General features: G+C 41.0%; 2 protein-coding genes across 5 annotated transcripts in view; both read right to left on the reverse strand.

The window, feature by feature from the left end:
* LOC128687989 (lithostathine-1-alpha) overlaps positions 1 to 2154 on the reverse strand; it is a 16986-nt gene extending 14832 nt beyond the window's left edge. For 2 of the 3 annotated variants that reach the window (XM_070083697.1, XM_070083695.1), the window contains exon 1: positions 2055 to 2154. In XM_070083697.1, coding sequence (XP_069939798.1) covers positions 2055 to 2154 — 100 coding nt within the window. The remainder of the gene's footprint in view (positions 1 to 2054) is intronic. The other variant, XM_070083696.1, reaches the window with a different exon arrangement.
* The window catches only part of LOC128687986 (collectin-12), a 19774-nt gene continuing 8214 nt past the window's right edge, over positions 941 to 12500 (reverse strand). For both annotated transcript variants that reach the window (XM_053775632.2, XM_053775631.2), the window contains exons 3-6: positions 10446 to 10629; positions 9833 to 9902; positions 2592 to 2698; positions 941 to 2403 (exon numbers count right to left, since the gene is read on the reverse strand). In XM_053775632.2, coding sequence (XP_053631607.1) covers positions 2174 to 2403; positions 2592 to 2698; positions 9833 to 9902; positions 10446 to 10629 — 591 coding nt within the window. In that variant the 3' untranslated portion in view covers positions 941 to 2173. The remainder of the gene's footprint in view (positions 2404 to 2591; positions 2699 to 9832; positions 9903 to 10445; positions 10630 to 12500) is intronic.

Below are 12500 nucleotides of genomic sequence, written 5' to 3' on the forward strand. Positions count from 1 at the left end.
TTCATATGATGTTATGTGAAAACTTCTTCTCATTCCCTTCAGATCATCAGTGCAAATATTGATCAGTTGTCTTAGCAAGACAAGGAAGTCCTAAGACCAGAGAAACTATCCGAAAACGTGCGAGCCCGACTGTACAGTTGAGCTTCTACAGTTGTGACTATGCAGCTGAGCCAGTGTGGTTATTTGGGCTGCGTTTAATACTAGGATTTCATCACGTTATTCATCAAAATGTCAGTTTTTACGTTACCTGAAAATACCTCCCATTTTCATGTTCCCATAACAGTACCGGAATTCCTGATTGACGCCACTGTAGAAATTGAGAGTGACTTCCCTGACGTTATTACACGTCGGCGGCGTAGATGATAGAGGCGTCTGCTGGGATAGTAGAGAACTATGAAGGTCACCATGAGTCATATTCACGTGCACACACACCCTGCTGTCCACTGGGGTTATGCTTGCTGTGTGTGCCACGTTGACAATACTAGCTAACCTAACACAAACGCCAACGAGAACCTAATTAGCATAAGCACACAACTCATGTTAATAGTTTAGGAATGTCTGCAGGTGTATATTTCCTTCAGCTACGATGAACGTTATGTACTAGCTTGCTGCGGTCAGGGTTTCCAGTGTTCTAAATCTCGTAGGCATTGCGCGTGAGAAAAGGCGCATAAAATATAATTCCCTTCGTCGCAGTGTTGTGGGACAAGATGTCAGCTGGAGTTGTTCTCACGAGAAGCACTTGTCTACTGCCTGAAGGACAGTTGGTCTGGATGCCTGTGCGTTACTGATATTGTAAATAAAACTCCATCTTCGCTAGCTGACTAAAAATTACAAAACTGTGTTTATTGCTGGAAAGAAATGGAAGGAATCAGTCTTGTGTTCATTTTTTAGTCTAGGAAGCAGTTTGAGAAAGTAAACCAGGAAGGGAAATGAAAGCAGGTTCACAGCGTTTATCTGTTTCTCATTTTCTAGTTTTATGTTCAATTTCTTGACACATGGAGACGTTTATTAGTTTTTCTTTGTCAAGTTTCTACCAGTCAGCTATAATGTTGTTTACTCTATGTTAAAAATATGCGGTATCATATCTAGATATACTTAATGGCATGAGGGTGAAGTATGTATGCAGGTACACTGCCATGGACCTATTTTTTGTAATTTCCAAAAAGCGTACCTACTTCTCGAAACATTTGTATCAAAATAAAACGTCATTTAGTGTTGCAAATCTGTGAATTTTGGATTTAAATTTTCTTAATTTCCTTTTTTTTTTTTTTTGCATTGTTTTATTAAGGATGGTTTGAAATATCGATGTGTATTGACATGAAAGTTGTAACTTACTAACAAAAACTGCATGGTACCCAGACTGGTAAAGGTAGTTAGGTATAATGTATATGGCACATTCTAAGAAGCCTATTACCAAGACTGAGGAGCACATCTATGGATTTCATGCGGTCATTTGAGATTATAATCATACTTGGAAAATCTGGAGAAATTACATTTGAAAGAATAATTAGGGAATCCCGTTATCTTGAATGATTGTCGATTGTCCTTCTTCCAAGGTTATCATGCAATACCTTGAGAATGCTTCGCCTGATTAATTTAAAATTTTCAATGCCGGTGATTGTTAGTAAGCGAAAGGTTCGTATTGTTATTAAGATGTGTCACTGCCAATTTGCCAATTTCATAAGTAAAATAACATAGCGATTTCTATGAAACTACACTTCTACGAGAAAGTTCCGAGCGGCTTCAAACTTACTGTCAATTTTTAAAACTTTTTCAAGCTTTCATCATTGATGGATCTAATCAGAAGAATAGTTTTAGGCTGTGTATGTGCATGTTTTACTATTTGTATAGCAATTTGAGAAAAAATAGGGTTTATTGGTTTCCGTAAGATAACTGGTCAAAAAACTTCCTTTTACTCGCACTCAAAATTCTTGATAATTCAAGTCAATATATTTAGTTACAATGGTTGCAGATGGCCAGTAGCGGCGGCGACGTATAACTTCGCCAGTTTTGAAAGAATATAGCTTCGCCAATGGTTGCATTGCTTGGCTCACCTGTGGTGGCGGTAAGTAGTTTCGCCATCAGTGGCTGTATGTAATTTTGCCACTTGTGGTGGGGAATAACTTCGTCAGCGGTAGCTATACATAACTTCATCAGTTCAGTATTGACTTTATCAAACATATTGTTCAGATAATTGTTGGCAGATAAAAGGGGCTACATTATCACAGGGATAATCGTTGAAATATCCGTGTTTCTCGGATAAATTAAGACAGTCCCCATCGCTTTCTGGAGCCCCAGGACGCCAGAAAGGTGTTCCCTCCGGTACTGCGCTTCCATCCACAAAATAAAAAGAACCTTCCTCTTCCTTGTCGTTGCCGCCGATCCAGTGCCAAGTTGTTTCATCTGGGTATAAGGAAACAAGGAGAGACGAATTAAAGTATGGAAACTGATGAGGCTTATATGTTTAGCCAGGTATCTTGGAAGATTATCCTAATTCACATTGAGAAAACATGCTGTATATGTGAGTATGGGGGAGTATGAATTAGTAGGTTCTAATGGGATGATGGGAGGACAATTATGCCATTACTCACAGTACATGAGGATGTGGTTCCAGATAAGAGATAACTGATGACAGTCGTTCACTACAGCCAGGTCCGCCAGTGACCCCAAGGATCTACAGTAGTCGCGGGCGTCTTGCCTGCACAAAGTACAAACAGAAGATTCATCAGTGTACTGCCACCGTAGGTATTATTAGGTGAGGGAGCTGCTCCTCCCCCCCTTTTTTTTTCTTGACGTAGGGGGGCAACGTATTTAAAGTTTCTCACCTCCACACCCACACACACTTTCAAGGAATAGCAAACCATGACACTCACATAATGTCTCCCAAAACAATTATATCTAAAAACGACTATTATTTTGTTTTCTTAATTTTGATATTAACTTATTATTTCTTTCATTTGTATCCTAAACACACACACACACACACACACACGCACACACACACACACACACACACACACACACACACACACACACACACACACACACACACACACACACGTGGGTCCGTGGGGTGCAGACGTGGGTAACAAGGCTCCGAGAACCTTAGCGTTGAAAAGCGTGCAATAACAGCTAGCAGTAATCAGTGGTAGTGGAACGTCAGTGAACAATACTACGAGTGATAATTAAAGTTATTAGTTAAAGAAAGTGAGAGGAAAGATGGAATCATAATATTTCAAAGCGCAAACCGTTGGCAGCAGTAGGCCTGAAGAAGTGACGTCACGACACATTGGCAGCGGTAGGCCTGAAGAAGTGACGTCACGACAAGTTGTGCGCCATTATACATATAAAGTGAAGTGTATATAATGTGAAGTGTATACTATCATCAGTGAAGAGTGACATCGCGTGAGGAAGCGGGATGTATGAGAATATATGGTTATAAACATCACGGGTGAAGGATCTCCAAAATAGGGATTTAAGGCCTACGTACGACGACTCCGTCATCAGCAGCTGGCAACCTGTCACCGCACCATTGAGCGCAAGTTTATTCGCCTATTTGTGGTTTGCATGTTGACGGCCCTGGCTGGCCTTGCATACTGTTTGATACTGGTCACTCACTCCTGCAAGCTATTACCAGAATTAGAATAGAAATAGCATAGACATAGTGAATATAGTGTTGACGAGTGTGAGAAGGTAGGTGGGACAAGCTTTTAAGGGCAACATTGTAAGACGGTGCGAGGGTCGGTCAAGTCCCAGGAGGGTTGTGTCAGGTCACAAGAAGTTGCGGCCAGTCATTACACCACACAAGACACTCACACACTCACACACACTCACACACACACACATGCACACATGCACACAGGCAGTGTTATTACCGGTAGTTATTAGCAGTAAGAATACTTAGGAAGTTAGGAAGTCCTCTCTCAATGTGAACAAGGAAAATGATAATAATCAGCAACAATTAATATGTAAATCCAGAAAGGGCAATAAGTGGAGAGAGTAGCATAATTGGGAAAGATAAACGAGACTAAATTTGTGCCTACACGACGGATCTTTCAACCACACCACCTACCCCCCCTAACCCTCCCTCCCTCACACACAAGCACACACACACAAGGGTAGACACTCACACACACACACACACACATACACACACACATACACACACACATACATAATCACATACACACACACACACACACACACACAAACACACACACACACACACACACACACACACACACACACACACACTCACACACACACACACACACACACATATACACACACACACCACACACACACCACACACACCACACACACACCACACACACACACCACACATACCCCACACACACACACCACACACACACACACACACACACACCACACACATACACACACACACCACACACACACACCGCACACACACACCACACACACACACATACACCACACACACACACACACCACACACACACACACCACACACACACACACACCACACATACACACCCCACACACACACACCACACACACACACCACACACACACCACACACACACACACACACACACACACATAGGTCTCGTACAGGGGCGTTATCAGATCATCGAGAGATCAAGACATGTTAAGGAAAGAAGCAATGGCGATGCTTAAATCGGATCATGAGATACAAAGGGTATTTCAAAAGGAGGATGAAAGAGACGTTAGTCTTTGTTTATGGGCTTCAGGAGGCCGAAGGAGCAGCTTATGAAAAAAAGACGACATAGAGAGGAGAAAGAGACTGAAAATATCTTGAAAGAGACAGGAGAGGAAGACATGACCTAGCTGACAAATTTCACAGAACAGGGAGGTTTCTCAGTGGGAAGAAACTGTCCAGTCAAATTGATTTTTAAGTCAGAAATGATGCAAAATAGGATCCTGCAGAAGAAAATATGACTAAGGGGCTCATCAAATTACCAGTGGGTGTACCTTGACCATGGCAGAATACGTGAAGAAAGACAGAAAGTGAGAGGATACAAAGACGCAAGGAGCAGGAAAGAGAGTCAAGGGTGGAGACGGGCAGGGCAACCCAGACTCAGGAGGAAGAGCAAACACAACCTCCCTCAGAACCTCCCACAGAAGACCCTCGACCCCGACAACCCCACCTCAACCAAGAAAATTATCCCAAAACAACCTCCACCTTCACACCCAAACCTACAGTCCCAACCGACACCACAAACTCTACGTTCACAGCAGCCTCATATTATCCTGCTAGGTCTCCCACTCTCCCAGCCCCCACAACCCTCCCTCCCCCCGAACCACAGTATTAGAAAAGAAGCTGAAGATATGGAACACCAACGGAATGGAATAAGAAATAAATGTGAAGAGTGTCATGAAAGAATCATGGACGCATCCCAGACAGTATAGTACTCAGGGAAACAAAGCTCAGAGGGATGATCCTGTTATCAATCCTGAGGAGAAATAGAGGGGGGCAGAGGGAAAGGAGGAGTTGCAATGTTCATCAAAAATGAATTGGGATTTGAGGAAATAGAAGGAATGGACAGAATGGAAGCAAGGGACTAGATAGTAGGAAAACTTCAGATTGGTGTCCCAAGATGGTGAATGCAGTGATTTACAACCCGCCACAGAATAGCAGAAGGCCAAAACAAGAATATGATAAGAGCACCAGAACAATAGTTGATACACTAGCTGAGGTTGCAAGAAGGGCCCACATGGGCAGGGGAAAGTTACTAGTTGTGGGTGATTTCAATCACAAGGAGATTGTCTGGGGAAACATTTAGCTACATGGGGGACCATAAACGTGGAGAGCTAAGATGTTGGAGGTGGTACTGGAAGAAGGCTTTCGACACAGTTCCGCACGAGAGGAAAAGCTAGAGGAGCAGGCAGGAATAACAGGAAAAGAATTGCAATGGATCAGAGAATACCTGACAGGAAGGAAACAACGAGAAATGGTCCAACAACTGGCTTCTGGAGTTTAACCTTACAAAATGTAAAGTCATGAAGACTGGAGAAGGTCAAATAAGACCCCAAACAAAGTATAGGCTAGGGGGCCAAAGTCTGCAAACCTCGCTCAAGGGAAACGATTTTGGGGTGAGTATAATACCGTGAACATCCCCTGAGGCACATGTCAACGAAATAACTGCTTCATCATGTGGGTGCCTGGCAAACCTAAGAATAGAGTTTCGACACCTGAGCAAGGAATCATACAAGACTCTGTACACCGTGTACGTCAGGCTCATATTAAAGTATGCAAAACCGGTATGGATCCCACATCTTGTCTAGGAGGTCAGGAAATTAGAGAAAGTGCAAAGGTTTGCAACAAGTCTAATCCCAGAGCTAAGGGGTATGTCCTAAGAGAAGACGTTAGGGAAAATTAATGTGATGACACTGGAGGACGGGAAAGATAGGGAAGATATGATAACGACATATAAAATATTGAGAGGAATTGACAAAGTGGATAGGGACAGAATATTTCAGAGATGGGACACAGCAAGAAGGGGACACAGCTGGAAGTTGAAATCTCAGAAAGTCACAGGGATGTTAGCAAGTATTTCTTCAACCATAGAGTTATCAGGAGGTGGAACAATCTGGGAAGTGATGTATTGAAGGTAGGATCTATACACTGCTTTAAGAAGAGATATGACAAAGTTCATGGAGCATGGAAAGAGTGGACCTAGTAGCTACCAGCGAAGAGGCGGTGACAGGAACTGTGACTCGATCCCTGCAACCAGAAATAGGTGAGTACAAATAGGTGAGTACACACACACACACACACACACACACACACACACACACACATCGAAGACCAGGCAGAACTACAAAGGGATCTGGACAGGCTGCAGACCTGGTCCAGCAATTGGCTCCTGGAGTTCAATCCCACCAAGTGCAAAGTCATGAAGATTGGGGAAGGGCAAAGAAGGCCGCAGACGGAGTACAGTCTAGGGGGTCAGAGACTACAAACCTCACTCAAGGAAAAAGATCTTGGGGTGAGTATAACACCAGGCACATCTCCTGAAGCGCACATCAACCAAATAACTGCTGCAGCATATGGGCGCCTAGCAAACCTCAGAACAGCATTCCGACATCTTAATAAGGAATCGTTCAGGACCCTGTACACCGTATACGTTAGGCCCATATTGGAGTATGCGGCACCAGTTTGGAACCCACACCTAGCCAAGCACGTAAAGAAACTAGAGAAAGTGCAAAGGTTTGCAACAAGACTAGTCCCAGAGCTAAGAGGTATGTCCTACGAGGAGAGGTTAAGGGAAATCAACCTGACGACACTGGAGGACAGGAGAGATAGGGGGGACATGATAACGACATACAAAATACTGAGGGGAATTGACAAGGTGGACAAAGACAGGATGTTCCAGAGATTGGACACAGTAACAAGGGGACACAGTTGGAAGCTAAAGACACAGATGAATCACAGGGATGTTAGGAAGTATTTCTTTAGCCACAGAGTAGTCAGTAAGTGGAATAGTTTGGGAAGCGATGTAGTGGAGGCAGGATCCATACATAGCTTTAAGCAGAGGTATGATAAAGCTCACGGCTAGGGGAGAGTGACCTAGTAGCGATCAGTGAAGAGGCGGGGCCAGGAGCTCGGACTCGACCCCCGCAACCTCAACTAGGTGAGTACAACTAGGTGAGTACATCCTCGCTTTGCAAACTTTTTTTTAATATTTAAATTTTCCACCACAACATTTACTTACTTATTTTAACCAGAGTTGGCGTCGTTAATGATATAATTTCATCTATTATTGACAAGTTTTTGTCTACTCTCTTTTGAAGGGCTTTTATGTCAATTTTACCACAATCTCCTTACCAATTACCGTTTCATTAATCTTTCTCAGTATTTTCTCAACTGCGAGGCAGTTGTCAAGTAATTCATCTCATAATCTTTTACCATTATGTACCACATGCGTAAAATATGTTTTCAATAAGTGCCGGAGAAAATCTGTTACTGACTCTGCAAACTATTTCTTGTTTTATCTTTGCACAACTTACGAGATATTCTCGAATGGGTACCTTGATACGGCTGACTAATTGCTTTTTGCCTTTTGCTTCTTCCTGTGAACTTTCGTTTATAACCTGAGAACACCTCGTTCAATCGTCTTCAACTTTTTAAGACGGGTTTAGTGTACCATGGGAAAGCTTCCCTGTAATTGTTACCGCGTGCAGGTTCCTCCTGATCAAATTATGCAGCTTATTCCTGAAATTTCGGTTTTTGTAAGATAATGAAGGGTTCTCTTCTGAATGGTGTCAAAATTGGAATATCTGAATTGTTAATGGAGTGTGTATCATTTTCCCAGTTTTTGTTCGTAAAATAGCGTGATTTCTTTTCCTGTCATATCATGTTGAACATAATTAAGTTTACCCCTTTTAAACGACTTCAATATTTAATGATTGATGCAGCTTACAGACAGGATACCACTGAATAAGTTCCGTTCATGTAGGTACAAATTTACCAGTATCCCCCCAATAGTTAAAAAAAAAAGTGGTAGCGATGGAATATGTGATTATAGGAGAATACCTCTTCTGACCGACTTCAGTCTATTGACACTAGCAATTAACCACAAGGCTCGCGTAGCTATTGGGCTGCATTGGACATTGAATATTTGTTAACCAAACAAAGTCTCTTCTGATTGGCTTCGAAACATTAATACTGATGTATTTGTTAACAAGGATGATGCTCTGTGGGTTGAGTCAGCGTAAGAGGAAATTTGAAATTTTACTGACTTACTTTCTTACAAAAGCCTTCAACGTTGGTCGCTCTTATTTAGAGAAAATTTTGGATTGATTTTGGATTGTGCAGGTTCCAGTGTGACATTTCTATGTAAGAAATTGGGGAAATTGAAGAACTGGATTTCGTGTAAAAATCTCCGAGTGCTTCATCCTACTGGTTTCAGCCCCTCAACCCTCTTCATTTTAGCATCAAACCCGGTGTGTCTTAGTGGAAGGGTTGAAGTATCTACGTTGAAGTTGTGTATGCATTCTGCACTATTCCATTCGCTCATTTTTCTGTAGACGTTAGTGTTCAAGATAACAACACCACCTCCTTTATCGGCAGTGATGATTCTGAGGTTCGTGTCTTCTGCTAAAGATTTGAGGGCAGTGTCGGAGTTATGCAATACGGGATACATTTCTGGGATCGTGCAGCGAATGAAATACATTTAGTATTGGGATACCATTTTGAAAAACCAAAATTTAGTTGGGAAGCCGTCACTCAATATAACAATCAGAGAAATTTGTGATTGCAACAGTGAAATAACTCGGTTAAAATAATTTACATAGAGATTAATAAAAAAAAGATTAAGAATATTTCTCAAAGAAGACACTCAGTTAATTCACACTTTTGTAAAAAAAAAAAAAATATTTGGGGTTCTGACCCAAATTTGGTGGGACACCACCCCTAAACCCGGAACTGTCCAGGTTAAACCGAGATGGATGGAATCCCTGTTATAAAAAGACGTTTTCATCGTTTTCTGACAGTGAAGAGTTCATAAACTTTCCTCGAGGATTTGAGGATTTTTGACATACAGATATAAGAAAATATCGCGTTTACTTAACAGGAGTCAACCTGAAGGATGCTCCAGGGGTCAACGCCCCCCGCTGCCAGGTCCATAACCAGGCCTCCCGACTAACGGTGGTCCCTCCTACAACCTTTCCAGCACATCTCTTTTAAGTTAATATTAGAATTTTTTTTCTAGAATACTTTGGAACAGATCCAGAGGCGCCTCTAACCAGAAGAGACAGTAAACTAGCCCAGCTTAAAGTTGCTTCTAAGCACTCTCATTTACACTGTTTTTATCACACATTTACCTACCAGTTCATTGCACTGTCTTCATGGAAGTAATAACACTCTCCTCCCAACCTCAAAAACGACCCAAGGCATTCTGTGATGAGGAGAAAACTTGGGGTTAACTCTAAGTGATGTTTATAAAACTTACATTAATGTGAGAGTAATGTCAAATAATATTTTCTTGGAAATGTGTTTTAGATAGTACTATATAGCAGCAATACTTATATATTATTTTAACTAGTTAAATATTACCTGATTTATGAGAGCGGGTTCTACTCTATTATGGTGTAAATTTGGTTACATAGTCTGTTCTGGGGTTTCTGAATTAGTACTACTTTGCTTAAATGACTTATTTACACTGAATCAGTGTAAATTAGTTGTAAGAGACGTGAATACAGACTGAAGTAGTGATTCAACATTATAGGTAACTGAACTAATTTACACTAAGTCAACATTCTAGTTAATGTCAATTATGCGCACTAATTCCGTTTTTTATATCAAAACATTTTTTTTAATCTTATCTTCTATCCTGTTATGTATTTAGTTCAACTTTGAGCATCAATCCCTTGGTGTAAAATAAAGCAGTGTTTCAACTAATAATAAAGTAATAACAGCTTTTACTCCAGAAGACACTTGCCTTCCGCCTCTGTTATTTCAACTCTCCTTGAGCCTGTCAGTGACCGGCCAGGTAGGTGCACAGTGCATCTCCACTCTCCAAGATCCTCATTACTGACAGAGTCAATGATAATGCCGCACTGGTTGTTCGTGAGGTCCTCCGGAGCTCTCATCCCATGGTGAAAGCCAGTGTGGACATCCTCTACCTGTCAGTTAAATGTAGAGATACAATCTGCTCTCCAGTTTCCCATCTCTCATTCCTGCAGGCTCGAAATATTTCAGAAATCTTTATATTTGTTATTCTTGGTTACGTTAAGGTTTGGTTAGGTTAACTCATATTAATCTATATTCACGAATAATTAATCAACAGTAACTAAACAAAGAAACTATTTTTTTTCAGGACAGGCAACGATGGGTCTATTGTAAAATATCGTTAATATTCAAAAGTTGGAAGACAACATAAGAGACGACATCCTAATCAAGTTATTAATAATTTAAATAAGGACACCATCAACTTGTCATCAGAGATATTCAGGATATCATCAACCTTTCAACAATTATCATAGGAACTATGTGGTGGTCGTGATATTCTTTTGTTCGCTTGGTAAACCAGCTCAGTGATAAGCAAACTCTGACATTCTGGTTGTGGAAGATTTTAAGACAGTGTTTCTTAAACTAAAAGCCAATGTTCCTGCGTAAGCCAGGGTTAGTTATGACAGGCTTCAGTCCAGCCGTATTGCGAAATGAGTAAAGAGACTAGAATCAGACAAGCCAAAGAGAGGAAAAGAAACAGAAAACTATAATTTCTATAAAAACTGTTCAGTCAGCTATATTCTTGCTTGTTCTGAGACGCTGTAGAACATGAAGTTTTCACTGAACTTAAAAGAGACTAACGGGAATCACCTTATTGTCTCTGACTGGAAGAGAATTTGGGCTTTGCAGACCACTTTTTTTTGTGATTTGCCAGCAGTATTATCCTGAAAGTTGGCTTATAATTAAAAAAAATGCAAACTAACAATTAGGATTTTCATGTTTTCATGAAAGTGATATCACTTTGTGAAAATGTACAATACTCGACTCTTCATAAACACGTTTTCAGACTGAATAGTTTTCAGAGCGCACAGCATTGTTGTTTTGTTTCCATCTTTAGATATCACGGACGAGTATCATTAGAAAAATTTTCCACACTGAGGAGCCATAATGTTTAGTCACCATTTGCTGCTGTCATTCTATGTACGTCAAACTTGGTCACGTCGAACAACTAGTAAAGGTAATGGACATGGATCATCCAACATTTATATACCTGTTAGAAAAGTTTCCCAAACAAAGTGTGGCCAAGATTGAGGAAGCCGCATACATGAGTCCATAAATTTGCTACCTTATGTCTGCCAGTGATTTTCACATGGTGATGAATGATCTGGAGTTAGCAACTTGGAATTCGTTCAAAGAACGTCTGTGACGATTGTCTTGGCAGGTAGAGAGACAACAGCCACAGTACCAGGAGCTGGTAAATCAACTGCTTCAAAGTTACGGATGCCGGGGCTGCAGCATGTAACTCAAACTAAATTTCCCCCACTCACATTTGTTTTTTTTTCTCGACAACTAATCGGACATGAATGACGAGCATGGAAGAAGATTCCATAAATATGATGCAGCAATGAAAATACGCTGCAAAGACAAATGAAGTTCCACAACTGTTGATTTCCGTTGTACGATGCAACGAGATCGGCTAGGTAAAAGGACACAAGTGCAACTAATGTGACATTTTATTGTGGAAACGTTTCGCTCTCCAGAAGCTTTGTCATGCCATAACAGCTTGACAAAGCTCTTGAAGAGCGAAGAACTGCCACAATAAAATATCACATTAATTGCACTTGTGTTCTTTAATTAATTAACCTAACATATTGTCGGTAATTATACCAACAATATTACAACAAGATCAGCTATCATAGGCATCCACGTTACAGCGCCAGACTAAACATTTTCAAAATATTTGGGATGTTAACTGATACGAAGACTTTCTTTATACTTTTTAGTACATGAGTTTTCTGAGTATGATAAAATAAGGCATATAAAG

The sequence above is a fragment of the Cherax quadricarinatus genome, chromosome 10 (assembly GCF_038502225.1).
Source record: "Cherax quadricarinatus isolate ZL_2023a chromosome 10, ASM3850222v1, whole genome shotgun sequence".
NCBI lineage: Eukaryota > Metazoa > Arthropoda > Malacostraca > Decapoda > Parastacidae > Cherax > Cherax quadricarinatus.